The following is a 26,379-nucleotide window of genomic DNA, read 5'->3' as shown; positions in this document are numbered from 1 at the left end:
AACTCAACTCAAAAGCAAGGACTATAAATACACCGCATACAAATAAGCCGTGTAAGCCAATGCAGAACAATGAGGAAATTACATTATTAAAAGTTTTTATTTAGGTTTGGTCAGTACAGGTAAGATAATATTGGAGTCACAGAGCAATATGCATCAACAGGATACAACAGTTCTTAAAAACTGAGTAACTATGCACACAATTCATAAACATTCGGTCACCTAAGGAGAAAATGCACAGATGTATGGTGGGAAAAACTGTAATTAACACTGAAACTACTACAGGACTCCTTCAGTAAGTCCATCTTTTTAGTGATAAAACTACTGTACTGGGCAAACTTGGCAGTCAAACCCACAGCTATTATGACAAATCTTGAAGGTGGTGTTAAGTATAACAGTATGAGTAAGAATGCCCTTACACAGCACAGGTTTCTAGATATACACAGATTTGTACAGACATCATTTATGTTATACTTTATGGAAATAATTTCCATTTCAACTTCACATTAACTCATATAAAAATAACTTGAGCTACACAAACATCCTTTTAGCAACATTCAACGTAATTAACTGTTAAAATTTCCAAAGTGGCAGAGGTATTGAAGCAGAAAGAAACCCACAAAAAGGCAAAATTGTGACAAGTATGCACTAATTTAAACGGCTTCTGGACAGTATCCTCTCCCAAATTCAATGACACTGTATAAAAATTTTGCAGAAAAATGTTACAAAACTGAACCCTGCACATTTACACTGGAGTCCAAACCATTCTGGACATGACGAGAACCCACAGTTCTGTTACCTTTCATGCTCACTGTTTTCTCCTCTTGAGGATCATGATTGGAGTCTGTGTCATTTGAGTGGTGAGTGAGAGAGTTTTCACTGCCAGTGGGAGAGTCTACACTTTCATACCCAGTACTGAGCTGGTTTATGTAGCTACCACTTCCTCTACCAGTTCTATCTTCAGAGTGGTTGGATAGCTTATTACCATTCCCTGGAGAAGCCGGGAAGTCATCTTCCGTGCCGCTACCCTCCCTATAAAATCCAGGCCCAGACGTCCGCTGATGGGAGGAGCTGCCATTGCTTGGTCCGTTTGCCAGGCGGCTGCAGTCTTTGCCCGCAGCCTCTCCCTGCTCTGTGGGCTCAGAGGATGGAGTCCTGCTGGTGCCTGGGTTGGAGGCCTGGGACTGCTGCTGCTGGTACTGTGCCAACTGCTGGCGAGTCTCCTTCAACTGCTGCTGAAGAACTAGAATGGTACTCTGCATACCCTCTACCTCCTCATCAAGCTGGATGATGAAGTCATTCAATTCTATATAAAGAAAACACATTTGTTGCAAACACTTAATAGCCCATATTTTATATCTCAGACAAGAAATTAAAACCCCGTAACTCAACATTTTATGCGAAAATTTTTCAATGAACTATTTCTCAGCCATCAGGTATGCACTGGTTTTAATACTCTGCCTCTGAAGGAGAAAATGCTTAACAACTGTGGTATCTCCCTACTTTCTATACTGCCATTGAAAATATGGGAGAAAATTTAACTTCTGGGCAAGAAAGAAAGATATTCAGGAAAAAGCTCAATCGCAGTAATTAATATTTTGCAAGTATATCCTATTGTGTCTACTTTTACTCAAGTATTAATTGCTGGCAGAAATACCTTAAAAGTGACCATGAACCATATCCATATGTAACAAGTCTGAGTTACTGCAAAACTCAATTCAGTAGCCAAAAGTAGTAGTTTTTAAATCATATTTCAAGGAAGTTTCAATTCTTACTGTGTTTAATCCTTTAAATCCTCCAAGAGAGGACACAAAAAGACCTTCTTACCAACAGAGTATTAGCTAATTTCACTGCATGTTTTAATATTTATGTATCAGAAAAAGGTTTTTACAATTAGTATTGCATTCTGGAACAAAACAAATGTGACCCCAAAACAGTATAAGAAACACTGATTCAGTCTTCAGTTCAACTGCACCATCAGTATGCCAGAGGAAATAAAATGCAAACTGATTAATATTGACACAGTTTTTTTAAAAAGTGTTCTTGCTGCTACAGAAAACAATCATTAGGAAAACTCTCACTGCAGGAGTACCATCATCTTGATTCATATATGGGGAAGAAGCAACTCAGTGCTGGATATTACTACATTCAAAAGCAGTAATCTTTAATGAATGTCTACACTTGCTTCAATCATGTACTTGGTAAATTTTGCTGAAGTGCATTATCAAAACAGTAGTTACTATTCCCACAAAATGACACTATACTATCATTGACTTTAAGCGTTCTAGTTATTTTATACTGCTACTTTCTCAGAGAGATGGAAATATAACTGGGGGAAGATCTATTCTTAAAAATGCAGGACATCTCAGACTTAGATGGGATGCCATATCAAGTTTCTGGTATCCTACAATCTTCAGATGTAAAACAAACAAAAAGATATTCAGGTCTATGTGATGTCTATATAGGTTATATCCCCAAGGATAACCTATATAGGTTATATTCAGATAACCTAATCTAACATTCTATGAAGAGCCACTGACACTATGCAGAATTCAAGACTGAAGACTTTTAAACCTTCATTTTCCCCTCCATTTAAATTATGCAAGAGGTCAGAGTTTTTAGATCATTTCAATTTAGGTTTACAGTATCACAAAATTTTGACTATAAACATGATGAGACATGTTCATTCATCTGAGTTACCAAAGGAAAAAAAAATCAGATTTTCATATTCTTGGTTGATTTTTTCAAATAAATTCAAATGAGTCAGAGTTAACAAGAAGCTTTCTGTTCTCAGTGCATGCCTAGGCTTTATGTTAACAGCTTTCATCTTACCAATAATGTGTGCAGTCTGAACATTCGCTGTTAAATTGCAAGACTTACAGTACAAAAATCTCGATTTCAAACACTGCATGACTGGAGCTGCAAATCCCACCAGTTCCCCCAAAGTTAAAGTTTTTTTTTGTTTTTAACCAAGACTAATTACTATTGTCATATTTTACTCAATACTGCCCTTTCATTCTGGCAAAGGTGATTTTGTATTATGAGTATCATCACAAAATTCAACTTGCAGAAGTGCAAGGTAACTTCTATTTTTGTTAAAAAATCCCTTACCATCCTGACTGCTTTTAAGTTCCTCACTATATTTCTTCTGTAAAGCCAATTCTGCCTCAAGCTGTGCAATACGTCCTTGGGACAGCTGCCTTCCAAGCTCTTGATTCTCCTGGATAAGCATTCGACACTTCGCCATTAACTTTTTCCCTGTTTGGCTGCAAAGGAAAGAGCCATCTATCACAAAGTGAATATAAAGCCTTCAGTTATCTTCCTCAATCACAATTACAGACATAAAGGAGATATGATTTCTGCATGTCACAATTCAAGGAACATTATGCCTCAACATAATTGTCATAGCAGAAAGTCTCCCTATAGTTACCACGTGCTGTTCCAACGCCTGATGATCTTCTGTCGCTGTCCCACAAAGTGGAAGGCAAGTTTTATTACTGAAAATATGAATAAGCATATTGCACTTTTTTAATACCAACATCTGGATTATCAGTATGCACAATTTTGCATGTGCCAATTCCTAATGGAGTTAAATATTTGATTAAAGATGTGTTTTGCAATTCAAAAGATCAAGGACTGCATAGAAACTACACAAGCAAATTATAAGCAAAATCATTCCCCATTTGTTGTAGTAATGAAATTTAACAACTGAATTTGGCTGAAGAAAAGTTGCTTGGGGGAAATAATAAATCTAATGTTCATTTTTCATACTGATGACTGCTTTTCTTTAAGAGGTTTAAACATTCATTTAAATGCTGTCCAGGTACTCGTTTAAAAAATTAGATGTCTATTTTTCAACTCAACTTATATGTCTGACAGTCACATGCACAGTCTGCTTCATGATCTCTATGGTCAGCATTTCTTAAGTACATCTTGTATAGTGAAGAGGAATGAAAATGTAACTGAACACTGGAAGGACATCAAAGAAGGGGTATATTATCTATCTACTTCCTTTAAAATGACAGATTTCAGATCATAAGTAATGATGATTAGGACATTCAGTTTCTGAAAGAAATGTGAAACAGGTAGGAACTGACAAGATTTTCTTTACTAAATGGGTAGCATTGCACATCTTTAATCTTCATGATAAAAATCTCATTGTAAAGCATTATAGGAAGTAGTATGCAAATTAATATAGAGGCAATACAGCTGACTCCATGAAAGAAAAAAATTAAAGTCCTTTAGGACTCTTAAGTCTGCCAAGTCAGGATAGCATCCTCAAACAGTTCTCCTTTTAATAGGCTCAGCACCATAATGAAGCTGTCTTCTTTTCTACAGAAGTGTAACCTCTGCCAAAACCCCCAAACTTTAACAGTTTTATTGTTAATTCAATAGCAAGACTTGCATTACTTTTCAAGACCAAGGTGGTCATTTAATTTTTTGTATGCTTTTAAACAAGTGACAAATACTGAAAAAAACCTGAGGATTAAAAAAGTTGAGGAGGAAATATCTACTACAATCACAGCCACAGTTCTCTGCTGCAACCAAAATACAAGAATTTAAAACAGCAATTTCCTTATCAACTACCTTCTGAGCACTCAAGCTTTAAACAACTTTTAAGTTCTCTGCCAACTCTGCCCCATTTAACATTTTTCAACTGACTTTCCCAAATCTTTCAGATGGGCTGCTCCAGAAGGAATCTGGCTGTGTAAAGTCCTGGAGGCCTGAAAATCTGCTAAAGGCAGCAGCCTGTTTTCTTTCTTGATGTGATGTCCAATGCCAGGTCCTTGAAGTTTAAATTGTGCCAACCTAATACAGTCCAAGTCGCACATTTAAGATGCAAGTTTCCTTAGAGATGTTCATTCTGTGCAAAGCAGGACCACTTTGGAGATAACCAATGTGACAGATCCCAAAAGTTATTAGGCAGACATGATTTTTAGCCATTTGCAAATTCCTGTTACTGTATTCATCATCACTACAAATAGAAAAAGTTTACAATGCTTAAGTCATTAAAAGCTTTTCTCTTCACAAACCAACATCAACTGAAGAATCAGCAAGTTCTGGTTACCTTGAAATTGGGACAATTTTTAGAATCCCATTAATATCTTCAGGTTAACTCCTGCCAAAATGTAAAATATTTATTACCTGTATAGAAATTTGCATAGTTACCTATAATGCTATTTCTTTCCATCAAAATTTTTCCAGATGTTCTGAACTAGTAGAAAATAACCCTTGCAATTTACAAAAAAGACAACACATTCAAGAACATTAAATACATTAACTACTAAAATAATTCCTATGAACTGTAAAACTAAGTTTAGCATTGTTTTCACAAATCCTCTTGAACATACATGCAACAAAACCTGTAAGAATGTAAGTGGTTAAATTTCAGAAGACTAAAGTTTGTTGTACTAGGCTTACTGCAAAATGACATTTCAACTAATTATTATTCCAAGTTTATACTCTGCTTAATGATGATTAAAATGGCTTAGCATAGCCATTCCTTTGACTACATGCCCTTTTATTTCCCCCTCCAGAGATCAGCAATGTTTTTGCTGCACAGTCTTATCTACATTAAGGTCCAGAACTAGCTCTGCTTAGGGCTGCAGTTAATGTGTTAACCACCCCAAGAACATCAGTTTAAGATCTGAATAGGGCCATTGCCTCTTTCAAGAACTAGGCCAGATGCCATGAAATGAGTAGTTGTGTACAAGGATGGATAATTAAAACAACTGGGGGAGGGGGCCCAAGATGCAAAGGGAATGAAAAAAAAACCCTACAATATTTTACATGAGCCAATTTCTTCACCTTTCAAGAAATAAAAACCAGTAAAATCTTAACCCAGTTAACAAAGCCTCGATTATTTACCAGGAAATAACTCTAACTTCCTATATGCCAGCCACTGCATGTATAAATTATGCACATTCACACCACTGACTTAAAATTCTATGATGCAAATTAGGGTACGTTGTAGCTACAGAAATAACATTTTCATTTGACACTTGGGTTTGAAAGGAAGTGGCAAGTTACTTGTCTCTCCTCTGTTGTACTCACACGTTCAGAGGCTGAGGACTTCATAAAACACCCAACCTGTATCTAAATGTATTAAATAACTTTTTGAACGCCAAGTTAGAAACAAGCAATCTGCATGGCATGCTTCTTTCAACACATTGTAGTAAGCTTTACAAATGGCTTGGTAACACATTAACAATTTATTAATGTAAGTCTTACCTCTGTTTTGATGCTAGATCAATAAAATCTTAGATACTGCTATAGCAAAATCATTCCAGATGTATCACTTTTTAAAAGGTAAAGTTTTTCTGTGGATTTTTCTTTTGGTGTTAAGTCATTACTCATGCAAAAAAAAATAAACCTGCATAAGTATACTACTCTTTGATCGCGTATTAATCATCTGAAGCACAAACAGTTAAAGATACTTCCAAGTCAAAATTATGTAATGGCATCTTAAAGTCAGCAAAACTGTTAGAATACATCACCTCTGTGACAGCTGAATGTCTCTTTTTAGTTTAAAAAATTCATTTTTAAATTGAGTCATATAACGTTGCCCAAGTGTTTTGAAAAATCAACACCTCAGATTACTAAATAGAACACTGTTTGCTACGGGAAAAAACAAACACACAAATGCTACACCAAATCTACATTTTGCTTTACAGACCTTACACGTGTACTCCCAACTGTCCCAGATCGCTACTCTTACAAGTAACTTGGGACAACAGAACAGAGGCATCAAGAGAAGAGCAAAAACTCCTTCACTGAATCCACCAAAGAAAATGCATGCATTTAAGGGTGTTTTTTTTTTTTGTTAAAATACTGACTTCTTTTTCAGCGAAGGAGACAATGCAGAAATAACAACCTGTTCAATTTTTGTTCATCCCAGGAGTTTCACGATACAACAGTATAACCAGAAGTGTTCCTTGAACTAGGTATTACAACTATTTCAAGGCACATTTTATAGAGAAGCACAATACAAAAAACCCCAGGTGTACAACGGAATAAAAACACCCCACCAACACTGAAGACAGTTGCCATCATGTGCCTTCTGTATTAAGCATTTGAGATCAGTTCTTAGAATGAAGATCGAAAAATTCTCGTTTCTGCATGAAAACATGCAGTGAAATTCTTATCACAACCAGTTTTTCTTATACACGCTAGTTGTGATCAAATATATATTGCTTCAAACAATTTTAAACCTGCATTTAGATGGAACGTACATTTTTGTACAGTCCTAATTTTGAGGCGTCCACAGTATTACCAACCATCCAGAAAAACAGTTCATTATTTAGCAACAGTGACTTAAGGCTGCATCAAGTGCTAGAGCGCCCAAAGGCTAAACAGTCAAATATGTACACTACCACTGTTGTGATATCAAATAGCACTCTCATGGCTATTCAAAACGGGTTAGCAAGTAAACTCTTAAATGCAAAATTCACCTCATCGAGTTTTGACCCAGCAGTTCAGTGAACAAGCAGGAAGTCCACAGTCTTATTGGCAAAACTGACTTACAGTGTCTCTAAGTCACTAGGCTCAAGGTTAAGAGCGAAGCATATTCCACTTCTACATTTTACGGGAATTTTACATGTTCAATTCATGATTTATAATCTCTAGGTTCTCTCTCCTCCAAACTGTCTGTAGACACAGTGTGCCACAGACTTAAGACTTCTGTTTCTCCCTCTATTTTCTTCAAATAGAACAATTTTGCAAATGTCTACATGTTCTAGAAAAGATTTTTTTCGAAGATGGCCATTTCTTCAGAACAGTCCGACGCTGTCAGGCCTCTGAAGCAAAGGGGAGAAAAAAGCTGAAACACAAGGCTCATCTGGTAAGTTTTACATTAAGCATTACAAGCTGGACAGTATAAGAATGTGGCTTTTGCCTCAAAACGTCTGAGTCTTGGTGTGGAAACGAGTACTTGGCTGTCCCACCATAGCATTCTCGTAGTGGGACTGTCAGGGAAGTCTTGACTGGGGAGTATTTGTTTTGTTTACCTATCAGGCGTAAATTTCCAGGCACTCAGTTCATTTTGGGCTTGTTCCAGTTTGTCTTTAGTCTGTTCCAGTTCACCTTTCATTTTTAGGAAAAACAAGTTGATGGCTGGGTCTACCATTGTTGATCGCAGTTGGGCAACACTAGGCTGCTGGACTTGCTTGAGGTACTGAATCTGATTCTGCATAAAATAAGAAAAAAAGACTGTTATTCATACAATATTTAAGAAAAATTTTAAGTCATTTCAATACCAGTATTTACTCCAAAGTTAACATCAAGGCAGCTTGCCTTCTTTCAGACTGTAACCCAAAAAACACAGGATAAAAATCACTTGTGCACACAGATTGCCCTCCAGATGCCAAGATTATTTTCTACATGTCAATTTGTATTTGCCAGAGCAATATCTGGAGCATTAGAATGCTCCCTTTCTTTTGTATCTGCCTGCACTCCTTCTGGGGAACAAAGAGCATTCTTCAGGGAAAGAATTATCTGCTTAAAACAGACAGTTAATTCCCACTTAAGTTCAGTGGAAGTTATTAATGAACATTACAGTGAAACGTGACAAGAAATATTTACAAGCAAATAAAAAGGGTTTTAGAACCTTCTAAGGTTTTCTGCAACTGCAATAGTCACTTATGATGCAAGATTGTCTATCTCTAAAAAAAAAATTTAGAAATATTAACAGCAATTAAAACAGATTTTGGTTGGATTTTATTCTCTTTGCAAAAACCACAACCCAAAGGAGTTACAATTTTATATGTTTAAAACACTTGCAATAGTCAAAATTTCAGAAGTATTAACTGAGAGGTTTTCTTTTAAATATAGTATTGATTACTAAAAACAAATGTAAATTAATAGTATTAACTTTAAAAGTTTCTTCAATTTCAATCCCATCACAACAGATGTATCTTATATTTCACGAAAAGTATGTGTTTAGAACTCTGTTAATCACCAATACTGCATCAGCCTGCACAGAATGTGTTGATTTTTAAATTCAATTTATTATGCTCCCTTTATCACACACATTTCTTCATCAGCAAGAGGTGAACTGAATCACACGATGTTGAAAGACATTAACTGGAAGTCAGGTGCTTTGTTTCCCATGCAGGCAGTCCTACAATCAGACTTGAGAGCAGGAGTTTAATTGACAAACCCTAAAGGGAAAGAATCCCCCTGCACTCTCTCATTTCCTTGGGACACACAGCACCGCCAGCAGCACTGACAGCTTAACCGTGTTCCTGTACATGCAGTTACTCTCTTACAGGATCTATACACAACAGTGGTGAAGAGGAAGTACAGAAATCCTGTGTACATGCAGTGTGCAATAGCAATCTCAGTCACTTCTAAATTGAGTATAATATGTTTTAATTTATATACTGTTAAGTAGTAAAAAATTCTGGATTTTATTTCAAGTAAGTGCTTTCAAAGGTACTGGAATAACTGAAGTATTTCTTTGACAAATTTGATATTATAAAAATAAAATTACTTAGCTACTTAAAACTGTATCATCACACTTTAAATTTAAATAGACAAAGTTCTACGTACACAGAAAAAATATAAAGGGAATAAAGCACTGCATATAAATATTTTCAAGAAATAAAGAATTCAAGAACCCACATACAATGTGGGCAATGCAACTTGAAACAGGAAATCTCGATTTAAGGTTACGCTAACATTTCTTGGATGGCATTTTACCTCTCGGGTCCTTTGCCTCACTGAATGCAAAATATATCGCTCACTGAATAAAGACCAATTTTAGTCATTGTTATTGATGTATATTTTCTATCCACTCTGTTTTTTTATTCTTCTGCTACTGAAGTATTTCAACAACCTGTCAATTCTTTGTGATGAAGAGCTCATAGACAGTAAAATGGACAACTTCACCTCAACATATTTCAGAAATATAATCATAATACAGCAACATTGTTCCAAATCCATTTTTAAAGAGCCATCACTAACTGGGTGGGGGGAGGAAAAGGCCATATTCTTTGTCTTACCAAGGCCCATATTCCTTCCACTGTAAATCTAAAAACCGTAACAGATTCCCTGCATCACTAGTGCACACAATGGCTGCCGCTGCTCCTCAGTCACACCAGAAATGCACTCAGCCAATGCTGTGCAATGCCAGTTATTTGACAATCTCATTGGGGTCTCTCCAGCCCACACTCCTGAGCCCAGCAGATGGCACCTGCACAGGACTTCAGCTCAACCATCGTTTCTAAAGCAGTAATGCAGAAAAAAAAAAACTTACTTAATCTTAACAATCCTTGCTCATTCCCTCCCTAAACTTGAAAGACCATTCTTTCCCTCCACTTTTTCCAACTTATATCTTCTCAATTCCTCCACAAGTGCTTTCTCCAGTTGTTAACTCCAGAGTTCTCATCTGTCAGGCATTTCATCCATGAAGACCTAACAACCTCCTCCCAGTATGACCTGCTCCCAAAGCAAGCCCAAATGTCTTCCCCTTTCTGCCAATTTCCTATTACGTTTGTCTTTCTGCTCAGCCAGTCCAAACCTCACATTCTGGCTCCCTCTAATCACTTTCTGGTATGAGTCACCTCCCATTGATATTCCAGGTGGTAAGGGTTAGGGAGCAGGAGAGTTTGCCTACAGTCAGGACCAACTTCAGGCTACAGCTGAACATACAGGAATAGTCATGTCCAATGCCAGACCCCAGGGGAATGCCCACTCTAACACCTGAAATGCCTAGAGACTGTTCATATTCCCAAACATGAAAGCACACACCATCTGGTATTTTTCAAAAGCCCATCAGATGGACAACCAGAAGTAATTTTCACACAGAATAAAAATCTTGCTATCAGCTTTCTTCTCTGTTCTAACCCAAGGCAGGAGAGCACTGAAAGCAGTCTATTTAGAGGACATCAGGCTGTGTGAGGTTTTGTTCATGTGGATTTTTATTATTTTGTTAAAGACAGACAATAACATTTTCAATCCCCCTAGTTCTCACAGTCTTGGAAACAGCTGCATGCTTTCAGCTGAAATCATCCAAAGATAGCTACAAAGAACAGACACTCTAAACATGATGAATTTACAAAACAGATCACAGGTGCCTGAGAGAAAGTGTAAGCAACCTAAGTCAGATCAACTGTATATCCTACTTATAAGGAAGGAATAAAGTGCACAACTAAGAAGAGAAAAAACATAACAGAGCTGTAACCTAAACCACAAGAGTAATGACTACCTAGTGCTACAGTCCAATTGTACCCACAGAAAGTTCCACTCATTGTTATCTGTTCCATGAAAAACATATTTGAGCAGCAAGTATTTCCAAATGTCTACCCACTTATTGACTCTCCGTAACTGTGCAGTAGCCTGGAAGGAGGTTAAGGCCTTTCCCTGAAGTGGCATTAACTTGACCAGCACCTCTGTCAGAAATCAAGCTTTATGTAGAAACCATAGCCAGTACCTTAACCACACATCCCTAAGAACAGCAACCTCTTCTAGAGGGCTGCTCCTGGGGGAAGGTAGCTCGAGGCTGCTGCTGACAACAGGGCACACAGGATGTTAAATGCCTGAACTTCAAGGTAGCCCTTAGTGACCCTGAAACCACAGAGTAACTTTGCAGCACCTGCCACAGACTTATACTAAGCTGCTGGCACTGAAGAAATGCATGTATTCTCCTGCTAGACTCAGCACAGAGCACTAGAGAGAATGGAGCTATGCACTCCCCTCCCATCTTGTTTCTTCAAAAACAGCACTGACACACAATAAGGGCAACAATTCTGCTACTGCTACTCTGATATGCACACCTACACTTTCAAGATGACAACTGGTGACTTTCATAAGCTGAAAACACTCTAAAAAGCTACTATTTTAAAAAAGGGTGAAAATTAAAATACCAAAATAGATTTAATCACACCCTATTTTAAAACAGAGCTAGTGTACTTTAAGCAAGGTGTTCTACACAAGTGATCAGGAAACTCAGTCTTTGCCAACTATTAGCAGCTGAATATGGTATGGTATTAATTTTTTAACCATTTAAATTTGAAAGTGTTAAGTTTGTAAGAATAAAATGTCCCAAAAACACATCTGTAGTTTTTCAAGAAACTAGACACCATAAATACTCAGTCTTTCTAATTAAAATGTGACAGGAAACACTGAAGGCTTACATATAACTGTTACTGGTATATTTCACATGTAAGTGTGAATTATAAAAAATGGTTAACTATAATAAAAATATGGAAAAATTATTTTATGGATTAAAATCAGGCATGTCAAGTAACATCATATGATGAATACCTTATCAAATGATTTAGCAACCTGTAGCTTAGCTTTGCATCTTATCCAACATGACGTATTTTTCTACTGTTACTCTAGTGGAAAAAATACTCTCTAGTAATACAAAGCCAAGCAGTCCTTCAGACCTTCTTGAAACTATGCACATTTTTAAGCTTCAAAATACCTAACGGTGCCCATGTCTCCGTTATACACCTCCAGTGTATCCATTTTACAACTCTTCTTCAAGGATGCATCTTCCTACCTCCATATACTGTGGAGGTTACATCCTCAGTGTTATTCTTGAGTCAAGAGCAGAAGAAATATAAGCCACCTGAGTGTGTGGGCACGTGTCCATTTTTTTGTTTCTTTTTGGTAGGTTGTTAACCGCTCTTGTTTCTTTTTTAAAGTACACTGAAAATAAAAGCTCTTCAGAAGTTCTTCTAAACAGATGTTCTGGAAAGATTATGCAGCTATAAACATCTAACAAACTGCAGCCAAAACCCCTATAGTCTTCATGATATTCAAATCATTCATGATAGTCAAATTCAAAGCATTAAATACTTGAAGTTTGTAACTTCAAGGGAGGAAGAAAGGCAAATATAGTACACACAAATTTGGTTTTGGTGAAAAAATAATAGTTCTTTTTATTTATTTTCAGTATTTACTGCTTTAGCTATATGCTAAGAAGTTCAAAAGAAAAAAAAACTGTTATTACTGCTGTTCCACATAGCAGAATTTATCAGTAAAACTTCACAAGTGAAGCAGGACCAATACAGTAGCCTCACAACTAGGGAAGTGTTGCGGTACTGTACCAGAACAGATCTTCACTGGCATCGTGGCCTGCGTTAGCAGAGTGCTGCCAACAGGCTGAGGGAGGTGATCCTTCCTCTCACTTGACACTGGTGAGATATCTGGGGTACTGGGTCCAGATCTGGACACCTCAGTACAAGAGAGACACACACATATTAGGGTGAGCCCAATGAAGGGCTGTGAGGCTGATTAAGGGTTTGGAGAATGTGATACACAAGCAGAGGCTGAGAGTGTTAGGGCTGCTCAAATCTGGAAAAGACTCAGGAAATGTTACCAATGTGCATAAATACCTGATGGGGAGTAAAGAAAGCAAAGCCAATGCTTCTATGCTGAAAGCATAGAAGGTGATGGGCACAAAGTGAAACACAGAAGTTCCACTTAAACATAAGAACACACATTCTGCTGTGTCAGTGTCTCAACACTGGCAGAGGTCACCAAAGAGTTCAGCAGTCTTCATCTCAGGAGATGCTCAAAAGCCAGTAGTGTGCAGTCCTGAGTAACCTGGTCCAACTGACCCTGCTGTGAACAGGCAGGCTGGACTAGACTAGAAACTGCAAGTCTCTTCCAACCTCAATGTTTCTGGGCTTCGTTTTTTGGCACTGCAAAGTAAGGTTAATCCCCTTTATTTTTTTCCCATTTATAACACTGTGAACTGAAGTGATCTTATGGTCTTAAGAGCAGTGAAAACACTGTACAGAGTTCAGTCACACTACTATACCTGACTGCTCTGAAAAACTCCAGGCAAAAAATAAAGGAAGATTTAAAAAGCAAAGGAAAGCTACAAAACTAGTTATTAGTTTTGCACAGAGCTTGTATTTTTCATAAGAGAAGCTCTGAAGAGTATATTACCAAAACTAGCAATAAGCTTTTTACAACCCTTTCAGAAACTTCCAGATTCAAGCAGAATGAAACTTATGTTAAGAAGGTAATCCAATATGAGACAGTTTCCAAGAAACCAAAACTAAACACAGATGTAAAAGTCACAGAAATGAAGGAGCGAGAAACAAAGATAAACAAAATATGTATTCAGAACAGTAGAAATTAAGCATATCTGGCAAATTTCAAAAGAGCTTTGAATAAGTCAGTAGCAACTTCACCTATCCAGCCAAACAGAGGCTTATAAATAGGTTTACGTTGTTATCCAAATGCAATATAAGTGTCAGCCTAAAAACTCCTAAATGAAACCAAATAAATTCAATTGTATCCTTACATTTTCATTTGTTCCTGACTCTAATGATTCTCAGAAGTAGCATTTTTGTGCATATGCACCATAGATAAATGCCAGAAGAGAGTAAGCATGGCACATGCAAGAATTAGCTTGGTTTGAAGTAAACCAAGTTTCAATCAAAACTGCTGCTGAAAATGAACAGGAATAACTAATATTAAAAAAACCTCTGAACTTTTAAGATGTGATCTTTACTAATTCAATTAAACTACCCTGATGTGTCTTTAAACACAGAAAATGTGATGGTGTAGATACACAAAAAACACGTAGCATAGCACATAGGTACTGTCTCAACAGCTGATGTTGATGCAAAAGTTTGAACACACTTATCCTTTCTAAATACTTACAGTACACTCTTGCATCTCCTGTTCCTTAGTTGCCAGCCTCATGACCAGAATATTTTCTCTTCGGGCAGACTCTTGCTGTTGCTGTTTCAGCTTCTCTTCAGATTCTCTCAGCCCCGTCACATCATTAGCTAACACAAGCAACAACACAGAGAAAGCATGTTTTATAGTACCCTCTCATAGGAAGTTTTTAAAAGATAGCTAAAAGAATATAAAAACCAAATTAATAAACAGAAGTCAGTTACACTTTTTGCAGGCATGTTTAAAACTAGTATAAACAAAAAAATGTCTAAGTATTGGAAAAGCTAAACAACAGGTGGCTTTAAAACCGTATTCCTGGTCCTTCTTTTAAGACTTACTAAAATTTTCAACACGTTTCCATGTTTATATAGGAAATCACTTCGTGCTGCAAAAATCAATCTGTAGTCTGTAAAACACTGCTGTTTATGGGCAATCCTCAAATTGGCCTCACACTCCATGAGCAAACAGTAAAACGTTCAAGAACATTCTGTCACAACTAGAATTCTGATCCATGGGCATTTAAGAAAAATTATATATAAAATACGAGAGAAAGCAGCACATTTCCAAATTGCTCAAACAAAAACACATGCAAGCAACTCAATATCAACTGTATACATCCACTCTGCTACTTGTCATATGTAAGACAATTAAAAACTGGGAAAATTTAGATTTTAATTTTTTTCCTAATTTCAGGAGAATAATCAGCTGTAAATATAAACTGAACATCACAAATTGCTTCAGGACAATGATTTCTAAATAAATCTTTGCAGATAATTCATTAACACTGACTACTATGGCCTGTACTGTTTCCAAAACTGAGAAACTAGGAATGTTGAAACAACTTATTTATCTATGTTTAGACAGTTTGAGATGTGAATGGAATCACCTGTTTCCATTTGCTGTATTTTATTCTGTCCAAAATCCAAAATATTATGAGACAGCAGTAGAAGGAGGATGTAACAACAGCAAAAGAGAGGACATCCATTTGGACTGACAGAAAAATACCCTCCAAACTCAGCGGTACTACATCTTTAAGTATTTAGACTGAAAAGGTGACTGAAAACAGGAAATATACCATCTCTAGCTGGCAAGACAACTTAAAAGTGACTTAGGATTGGCTGTTTAGTCACTCCCAGAATGTACTCATATTTTATCATTTCACAGTAGGATGTTTTCCCCATATTAACTCCCAGAAGACCAAGTTTTAATGACCATGTAACAATGACAATCCAATTTGCCTAATCAGATCAAATAATCCTTGGGGACTCATTTTAGACATTTACCTCTAAACACTGGTCCCCCTCCCAGCCTTACCATCTTGTTAGACTACTAAAAGCACAGACATCCCTGGAGTATTTCGGTAGACAGAGTTTCCTTTTCTAATGGAAAAGTTCTAAAGTACACCTATTTATGGGGTTATGCTTTGAAGCTTTCCCTTGCCCAGCAGTCTGTATCCTATAGATGCAAAAATAAGTTTTAGATAGTGGGATAAATTTGCAAGTGGAAAAGAAGTTGGTATGAAAGCTGGGAGAGGCTTTCTTTTTACAGTAGAAAAAACAGAGGCTCTTTTCCTGACAAGTAACTGACATAACAGATTGTATCTTACTTCTAGCACTTCTCAAAAGCACACATATTACTTGATCACTCTGCTTTATACATTCTGATAATTTGCACCATTTTGAAACCTGGCAAACTTACAATTAAGGTCTGTGTACTTGCCCTCCAGAGCTTGCACGTATGCTTCATATTGTTTCCACCTGTTGCAGACATAAAGAGAAAAAAAAAGAATTTCTGAAGCTCTGTTTATTAAATCAAGGCATCTCTAAGCTTTCAGAGCACACATTGATACTATCATCAGAAAATGTCAAGGGGGAATTACACAACTGCACAAAAGACAAATTCAGTTTTTAAAAGAGAGCTTTTAATTGTGGAAATAGTTAAATCTGCTTTGTATCCCAGAGGAACAAAATGGTAGTTGTGCATTACAACACTTAAAAGTGACATCTTAAAAATCAGTATTTTAGAGAAACATTAGGATCAAACACTACTTGTTTTGTTATCTTTGTAAAGTACCCTTTATACATCTTATTCTCATAGCAGAGCAAATCAAACAAAATTCTGTAACAGCAACTGTGATACAAATACAACACTAAGTATGTTACCAAGTGAACAGAAGCAGAAGTTTATCATAACGCTAGAAATGGCAGTCTAGGTTAAGCAGTTGTATCAGCTCATTCAGGTTAAAACATTCTCTGGTTATATTCATCATCCATAAGCCAAATAGTTTAATAAGTCTTTGAAAATATGTTATTTAGGAAATTTATCTGCAGTCAAAAAACATCAGTTAAAAACAGCACCATATTTTATACAAACCATCAAATCTGTAGCAAATAAAGTCTGCTGTAAAGTTTAGCATGAAATGCTTTATGAAAAAGTTTGCAGCAAGGTGTTCTGGGATTTTTAAGTAGTATTCTGCCCCTAACTATGTGTGTTCCTCATGATGGTATAACTGTACATTATAAAGAAAATTTATCTAATAGCTTACCACTATAGAAGAAGGTGTCTGTTCCCTCCTCCCAATTACCTTCTCTCCCTGATGTGTATTTTATGCCAGACTCCTCACAACTGCTCCATTTTAACTCTAACCTACACTACTACTTTAATTGAAACTATAAAATTTACCTCTAGGTAATTTAGGCCATTTAGTGAAATCAAACATTAAAGGGTTTAAAAGCATCAGAGATCTGTAACAGCAAGCAAGACCACATCACTGGGAAAAGGAAAACAGAAGCACAAGATCTCTTCCTTCAACCAACAACAAAATTTTACATCTCTTCAGCTGAACATGGCAACAGTATGAACAAACTTGCAAAGCTCTGTAGAAGAGAGCGGTAGTATTCATACTTAACCCTTAAACTAATCTCTCTGCTCTAAGTTTCACCATTTGACCATTAAAAATGCTATGTTAGCTCAGGAGATTTCAATCTCCCAGAAGTAAAACTGAAATGGCCTACTAAACAGCAAATCTAGAAAGAGATAACCTAATTTTACATTAAAAAAGGGATATGCAATAAACAGTTGGTCTTAAAATATATGGAACTACTTCACTTTTAAGTTACACCTCACAGCCCAAACCCAGTAATTCTATAAAAATCATGAGACCCCACCCCACACTCCCGTAACAGCAGCAATATACAGAGCAAGTGAAATGAGGACATTACACAAGTTGAGTAGACATGCCAGAGCACTAGCTGGGAAAAAAAGGAAAAGAACCCCCAAAATAACCACCCACAAACAGACCGTGTAGCCTATAGTCACCAAGAATGTTGCAGATAACACCTCTAAGTCACCTCTCAACAACTGCTAGTATTTAGGCAAGAACCAAACTCCTGGAAAAGAAAACCTGGTACTAGGCCATGTCATGGATTTCAAGTCATATGCCTACCAACACTTCTAGTAAATGTAACTATTCAGACATGGCATTTTGTCAAAAACCTGGTCAAGACTCTTGCTGTTCAAGCTGTTCATTGGGTCTGGCTGAGACAGAGGTAATTTTCTCCACAGCAGCCCTCACAGCACCATGCTTTTGCGCTCATAGCTAGAATGGTGTTGGTAACATACCAGTGTTTCGGCCACTGCTCTAAGTGCTCACGCATCATCAAGGCATGTTTTCCAACATTAACCCCTCACCAGTAGGCCAGGAATGGGCAAGATCTTGGGAGGAAACACAGCCAGACCCTTGACCTCCTCATCCTGCCCCAGATAACAGCTTCCAGCACACCTGTAGCAGACTAAGGCAGGTCATTGCTGAACCTGAGTGGGGGAAAAATGACAAAGGCTAAAAGGCAGATTTTTTCCTCCAATCAGTTTGCTTTCCACTCAGTATAGTAGTTTATGTCTGATGGTTCAAAATTAATAACCTGAAGAGCTTCACTGAAGTGCTACTTAGAAAGGCATTCAAGAACATACACAGGAAAACTGGGAGGACACTCCTGAATCTGTATTGCATTCAATGGATTGCTTACAGTCTCACAAGAACTGGAAGGTAACTAAGCAGCATTATGTCAGTTACTTATATCCCTTAATCCTCAAAAAATATTTAGCAGACTTTATAGAGGTAATGTGAAGCTATGAAGTCCTAAATACTTTTTCTTGAAGCACCCATTTTTTATGCTGAGCTTTGGGGTTCACAGTAAATGATAAGCAGTTAGGGCTTAAGACACGCACTGAACCCAGGCCATGCCAAAAATGACTGGCTCTAAGTCCCTGTTGACTGAAGTTTAATAAAAGCACTGTATTTCCTCAGGAATGCTTGTGTATATTGAAGGGGGTCAGTGTTTTACCAGGTACCCACTCAGCTAAACTATCAGGGCAATACTGATCAGATTTTTAGCTATGATCCACAGAGTTATTTCTTTATCATGTTCCTGGCTCTTCCTTCTCTCAGAAGCTCCTGCAGTGAAGCTAGCTACTGCATGAAAGAGGGGAAAGTTTACGATGCAACAAGTCATGAGACAAGCAGAAATTCAAGGTCAGGTCTAAAGGCTCTATGTTGGTCCTGCTCATGTTTAGTCAACAAAAGTTACAATGAACAAACCCGAATTATGCACTTTGTAGAAAAGAACAGTAAAATCGGGACTCATGGCACAGAAACTGACAACCCCCCCCATTTTTAATACATATGTATTTCATCACTGCAACTGTACAGCAATGGTGACTTTATTATCTAAAGACTAAAAGGTGATTACAGATGTCTGTCTGAAAAAGCATTTGCATCACCAAAGCACGGATCAAAAAAACACATTCCAAATCTTAAGACAATCTAGAGGTCAAAACATGCCTTTCTACATCTCAAAGTAATAGAAATGCCATTGATTAAAATATGTCTAATAATAATATTTTATTCCAGCCTACAAGTGAAGCCAGCAGTTAGTGCAATAACTGTTAGTTTTACATGAAATCACAATTAGAGGCACACTTACTAGAAATCCATAATTTGACCCCCATACGAAAAGAGTGAAAGACTGATCTATGCAAACTAATCAAATGGACATGACTAAAATGGAATTTAAATTTCCATTTCTGGGTATATTGAACAGTTATTCTCCTTAAAACCATCAAGCACCCTTTTTGAGAGCATGTTAGTTTTTCTACACACTAAGAAGATGATTCAATAGCAACATAGCTGTCTTTAGCAAATTCCCTTCTGCCTCTTCATTTACAAAGGTAAGCTGCTGACATACTGTACCTCCTTGGGTGTATTCCATCACATTCTCTCCCGAATATGTGCTGGAAATTCATCTCTTCTATGGTAGCAACTAATTATTGCAAGTTACAGAAGCTGATTACAACTGACAGCCTTTTTTTGTTTTCACTCTATCAGTCAGAAAGCAAGTGGCACAGAATCTATGCTTTGGTACTTTCACATGAATTTTATCACAGGAAGTTAAGGGCACAGCTTTGGAGACTTAGGAGTTTTCTATAAAAAGGATCACAGGCCCAAAACCACATATGAAAGAACCACTTTTTCTACTGCTTAAATATAATTTTCTTTACAACCCAAAAGACTGGATACTCAGAGGCAGACAGAAACCAGTTTTAAACATATGGAGCCAGACTGTTTACTCCATGGGACAAAAAAAAAAAATGTCACCCCAAAAGTAGCTGGCAGGATAGTTTACCCAGAAGGGAGGGTAGCTGATCACCATGTACACTAAATGTTGCATATGTAACCCCGTATTTCTACACAATTTAGTCTTTGTTCTATGAAACAGCAAAATTTACCTTAAGACCCTAGTAATACTAATAACTCAGTGCACAAGAAGCCAAGAACTATATGTTTACGAAAATGCAGAGACTACTCCAGCAGATAAACAGATGTCCCACAGAAGGCTAGTTTGGATGGCTCTTGGCTTACAAATCAGGAAATTCAGGCATACAGAGACAAGTGGCCTGGGGTGGTTTCTTTAAGCAGGTGGTCTGGGCAACAGGATTCCCTATAATTGTTCCTGTGGTGAGGCTTAAGCATTCTAAAAAGTTAAAAAGATGGCCAGGTTCTTCCCTATCAAAGTTCTAGGTGATGAAAACTTCATTTTAACATTTTTCTGTTAATATCTGAACGTGCTGAAAAGACAACTTCACGGACTGAGAAAGTGTAAAAAATAAAGAAGTAAAGAGTTGACATTTTTCTGATGTTTAAAACAACTTGCTATCTATTAAGGAATGTAAGCAATCATATCTTTTATAGTTACAAGTGAAGAAAAAAAATACTTGCACTCATGTTCTACAAAATACTATTAAGGATTTTGCCTCTTGGCAAAATGTATTCCCTCTCAAACTACAAATATTTGAGACAAGAGGAGAACTTTACAGAAGAGATGCATTATGAAACAAATAAAACTGTTTTTCAGAATAAGAATGCTAAAAGACAATGAAAGAGTAAATTCACACATCTTCCACTGGAAGTTCACTAAAATGTTGAGATAAAAAAAGACTTTTTACATTACCTTAGGATAAGCTCATCTCTAGGTAAAACCTTAAAATCTGCTTCACTAAGGCGAACCTATGAAGCAAAAATAAAAGCATAACTTATCAAGCTGTCCTGATTACCTGGAAGGGTGAAGTCCTAAGTAATTTTACACATACCTTCTTTGGGAGAGGTTCTTCATTCGTCATTGTGAACTCTGAAGGGAGAGGAAAAAAGGAGTTTTATTTAGTGTAAACAGAACACTGAACAAGTCAGAAACTTATACTTCTAGCCTTAATTGTTTTGGTTTGCAATATTACACCACTGAAATATTGGTTCTACACAATGCAGCACCAGAGTACAAAATAACACGGTGACATGTTTGCTCCTGTAATCTAAATATTCTCAGATGCATTTTTTTCTAAAAGTTACCTCAAAGTTTCTATTTATATCTAAAAAACCAATCAGTAATCAACCCTTCCTATTTAACTAATCAAAAGCACCCAACTTTGTATCAAACTGACATTTAGTATGTGTTTACATCTACATAACATTGTATTTTAAAAGGAAAATGATAATCAGGGTCTGACTAAAGCAATTTATACTAGTGCTCCTCCTCTTTGGAATAAAAGAGAATAGTTTGTGAACATTACAACATGTTCTTGCAAGTACTTATTCTCTTAAGATTCAAATAAAAAGGAAGTATTGTTATTTTAAAACCCGTGCAAATATTCTCAGGAAAAGTAGGATGCAAAATAAATGGCTTAGATAGGCCATCAAACTGAATTCCTCTGGTGCATACAGAGTACAAGAGGACTGCATTTTGCTAGATTAAATATTCACACTTCCCTGAGTTACAGAACATCCTTCCCTATCTCTAAAGAGTAATACACAGTATTTTCTACAACTATGATTATGTAAGAAATACTGAATTCCTAAATCTTACAGGCATTCAAGTAATAATGAATGCATGCTGGAGGCATGCATCTTTGCAATATGCTTTCCAGTGGAAAAGTTGCATATAAAATTAAGAGTTGATAAGCTCGTAAAGCTACTACTGCACATGTAGCAGGGAAAGGATGTGTCAACTCCTTGGTTGTGAACACTTAGTTTTAAAGAAACAATGCTCTTAAGGAGTAGATATTCTATTTTCTCAATTATTTTTATGAATTATCTTAGTATTTTCACAATGACACTCAATGAACCAATTTAACTTTTCCAAATCCTAAAACTGTTGGTCAGTAAGACAAGCAAATACATTCCAATGAAACTGGATGTTTTCAACCTGCACTAGCTGACACCACTGACAACTTACACAGCACCCTACCAAACAAGGTCCTGGCTAGCAACAAACAAACTAACACTCGCACTCCCTTCCTATAATAAATACTGACATTAGAACCCACAGAAAGAAAACATTCAGTAGAAGCATCTCACTAATGAATGGCAGCTTCCTGTTGCTACGCTTAGTAACACACAGGCACCTAAGTGCTTCCCTAAACTAAGAAGTCACACCCCCTTCACTCCCGCTCACAAGGCGTATTCTGCTTGAACTTCTGCATGCAGCTCCTTATTTGAAACTGCTTTACCAAAAACATAACTCAAATATAAAATACAAGCATAAGAGGCTGCTGATACAAATTGCCAGTGGCCAATTCAATCATTCAGAGTAACCCGAGATTGCAAAAGGATCGCTTGTGACCCCTGTATTTAGGCTGCCTACCTTCCCCACTAATTTTTCCAAAGATTTTTTAGAGTTTTTAATTCCTTTGGAGTTTGGAAGTAGTCTTGAAGATCCCAGCTACTGTTAAGTTCCTGACAGAGAGTAACATGCTTTTCAGATGTCTCACACAACTACAGCTAACACTGATTAAATGTTGCACACATGTCAAATCATGCGTGTTCCCGAAAAAATACCAGAAGCACACAAATACCAAAAAACGTGCATTACCCCAAAGACCTGTCTTGTAACCCCTGCTGCAGCATACAGCAACTATAAACATATGACTGCTGTCACAATCATGACTACAAGAAATCAAAGGTAGATGCTCCATCCAAAGGTCGCCAAATGTTGCATCTCCAGACCTCACACAAAATTCCAGCACCAGACCAGGCTACTCTAACCTCTACACCCAGCACATCACCGTTTACAAAACCACCTCTTGCTTTCAGACAAGAGCATGAAAGACTGAAGTTATGGGCCACTGCATTACAGAAGTCCCTGCCTTACTGCCACCTATTATTACTTGCTATGATAGAACGACACATGCGCCAAAAATATTCTATAGGTTATTCTGGACAAGTTAGGTTGATAAAATCTACAGATAAACACTTAGTGCTCTTTCCACACATATGAATTTCACCTTGCTACTGCCCTGCAACAGCTTTTTGGGAACCCGGACTAACTTAGCAGAAGCTTAAACACTTCTTACTGCTGTATACTGCTATCCTCGTGCTCCATGTTTCTCAGAAACAGCAGCAGCGCCAGGCTGGCTACAGCAACTGCCCCAGCGATTTGCCTTAGTTTTCTGTTAACAGGTGAACCTGTATGCTACAGACAACAACCGCAACTGAAATGTTCATTCTTTAAACCTAATGCAGTAACTTCTCAAGCACTGTGCATCAAGAGATGCTTCTTATCACTCGGCTCTCCTCTAGAAGAGATCATCTCTCTCCTACCCCTACTATCAGAAATATCTTGCAAGAACATGGTGAAGTGTCACTTTCTACAATAAAAATAATCAATGTAAACAACATTCCTGCATAACTGACTGGAATTAACACAATTGTATTTTGTGATTTATATTATGAACAGCTTAACTGTACTATCCTAACTAAGCACTTTCATGATTTTGCAGAAACAGCGGCTGCCACACACCACTCCTGCATATCTGCTCCTGGCAACAAGCAACACAACACCATACTCCATACTTAGAACAACAATGTCACAGGCACTACAAGAATTTTTAGAAAAACTCAATGTTTTAGGCTTCTATGGCAGTTTCAGTTAAAAGAAATGTGAAATGAGGAAAGTACATTTTAATTTTAGTAACTGATACAAGCCCACACACCTTTTCCTACAACATTTATAAAACATGGGATTTAAAAACTTTTTAAAAAAACCTCAATGAGCAAAAGTAATTGAATCAGGTACGAGGCTTTACTTGTTATATGCAAACCGAGAGTTATTTTAATGATACCAAGAAAGAGTTCCATGGGGAAAACCCCAGTATGGGCTCCCAGCTCCCAAAATACTTATGTGTGTGCATATATAAAAAACCATGAAATTTACAGAATCCCAGAATCGTTAGGGGTGGAAGGCACCTCTGGAGATTACATAGGCCAACACCCCGTCCCCACCAAGGCAGGTGACACAGGAACGCGTCCAGGTGGGTTCTGATAGTCTCCAGAGAGGGAGACTTCATGACCTGCCTGGGCAGCTGTCCCGAATGAGTGTGCTTGAGATTGCTCAAAAATTTCTCAGATCACACTGCAGCCTGGAAGGAGGTTAAGGTGGAATGCACCACCACAGCAGCCTGTTCCAGTGCTCTGCCGCCCTCAGTGTCAAGAGGTTCTTCCTCATGTTGAGGCGAAACTTCTTATGTTTTAGTTTATGGCCACTGACCCTCGTCCTGCCGCTGGGTACCACTGAAAAAGAGCCTGGCACCCTTCACTTTAAGACAGCAGCCGCCTTTAGGATATTTGTACGTATGGATGACAGCCCCTCTCAGTCTTCTCTTTCCTAGAGTAAACAGGCCCAGCTCACGCAGTGTTTCCTCACAACAGAAACATCCAGACCCCAAATCATCTTTGTGGCCCTCCCCTGGACCCCCTCCAGTAGCTCCTTGTCTTTCTTGTACTAAGGAGCCTTCTAACGCTTAGAAAGAAAAGCCTCACAGTAGCCCCGTAACTGCTCAGCCCTCACACTCGCCTCAGCAACCGCGGGGGTCCCGCCCCCCCGCCGCAGCCGCAGGTGTTTGACAGACCCAGCTGCCGCGGCCGCCCCCCAGCCCAGGCAGTGCCCGCCCCGCCGCCCTCGCTCCTCTCCCACGAGGGAAGCGACAAACGCGGATCCCGCGGCCGGGGGTGCGCCGGCCACCCAAGGCAGGGGGAGGAGGATCCGGGCCGCGCAGCCAGGCCGGGCTTTGGGGCCTCGTACAAAATGGCTCTAAGTGCTTCCGCTCCTCCCCCCCACCCCGCGCCCGAGGTGAGGGATGGAGGCGCCTCTGGGGTTCGGCACTCCGGGACCCCGGGCTGCCCGGTCCGTCCGTCCCGCTGGGGCGGAGCGCTCGCACGGCCACTCACCTCCCGCCTGCGGCGCGGAGGCCCCGCGCCCCTCGCACGCCGCTTGCCTGGGCCGCGCTCTGCCTCACATCGAGCAGGGGCGAAACGCCGCCACCTCCACGTCTGCCGCCACCAGCTCCGCGGGCGCCGCCGCCACCAGCTCCGCAGCCAGGACGGCCGCACCCCCCCACCCCCGCCCGAGCTCCCCCGCACGCCGCTCCCGCCCGCTCTTTATTTGCGGGTTCTCTGCGCTACAAAATGGCGCCCAGGGAGGAAATGAGCGCCCGCCCCGCCCCGCGGTCGGTGGCTGCGCGCGCAGCTGGCGTGGGGGGCGGCGGCGAGGAGCGGTTCCGCAGCGGTGCAGGGCCGCGGCGCCGGTACCTCGGCCCGCCTGGAGGGCGGCCGCTGCGGGGGATCGCCGCTCGTCCCGCTGGGAAGCGGTGGTTCCCGCGGGTTATCAGAGCGCCGGTTTAAAGCCCGCCGGCCGAACGGACCGCGCAGCACCCCACGGATACGAGCGCTGCGCGGCTCCTGCCGGTGGGGGGTGCCGCTGTCCGGCGGGATGGGGCGAGCGCCGCCCGTCTCCCGCCAAACCGGCTGAGGGGAGCGGGACCCGGCGCCTCCTGGGAAGAGCGCTTGGCGCCTTCCCGGAAGGCTGGTGGAGAAGATGGGATCTCTGGAAAGGAAAACTGCGTGCAGCGGTAAATAAAGTGCAGGATGGGTGCCGGGTTTCTTAGCGTGACTGCCGGCGCTGTCAGCCCGCCGGCCGCCGCTCGGCCGCGTCGGTGCGAGTCAGTGTCCTCAGTGTCCTCAGCCACTAATGAAAGATACAGGATTTAAATTCCAACTGCTTCCAAAGGAGTGAAACATCAGTTTCCGTGTTAGGGAATAGAAACCAATAAAGTTTGTCCTTCGTTGCGGTCTAGCACTGAGCTGGTACTTTAAAATAAAGTTTATCCTTCTTATTCTCCGTGATTTCACAAGCTGTG

The 26,379-nt window shown here is 39.1% G+C and overlaps 1 protein-coding gene across 1 annotated transcript; it reads right to left on the bottom strand.

Annotated features, from left to right (window-relative positions):
- Positions 1 to 78: 78 nt before the first annotated feature.
- WTAP (WT1 associated protein) lies at positions 79 to 25,656 on the bottom strand. Its single transcript, XM_068184555.1, has 8 exons — positions 25,412 to 25,656; positions 21,286 to 21,323; positions 21,147 to 21,202; positions 16,339 to 16,397; positions 14,623 to 14,750; positions 8,004 to 8,182; positions 3,109 to 3,263; positions 79 to 1,303 (listed from the first exon to the last, which is right to left on the bottom strand). Exons 2-8 carry the CDS (start codon positions 21,313 to 21,315, stop codon positions 720 to 722), a joined length of 1,191 nt encoding a protein of 396 aa, XP_068040656.1. The 5' UTR covers positions 21,316 to 21,323; positions 25,412 to 25,656; the 3' UTR covers positions 79 to 719.
- Positions 25,657 to 26,379: the final 723 nt, after the last annotated feature.

The sequence above is a fragment of the Anomalospiza imberbis genome, chromosome 3 (assembly GCF_031753505.1).
Source record: "Anomalospiza imberbis isolate Cuckoo-Finch-1a 21T00152 chromosome 3, ASM3175350v1, whole genome shotgun sequence".
NCBI lineage: Eukaryota > Metazoa > Chordata > Aves > Passeriformes > Viduidae > Anomalospiza > Anomalospiza imberbis.
The sequence above is the reverse complement of the archived record's forward strand: the minus strand, read 5'-3'. Positions and strand labels throughout refer to the sequence as shown.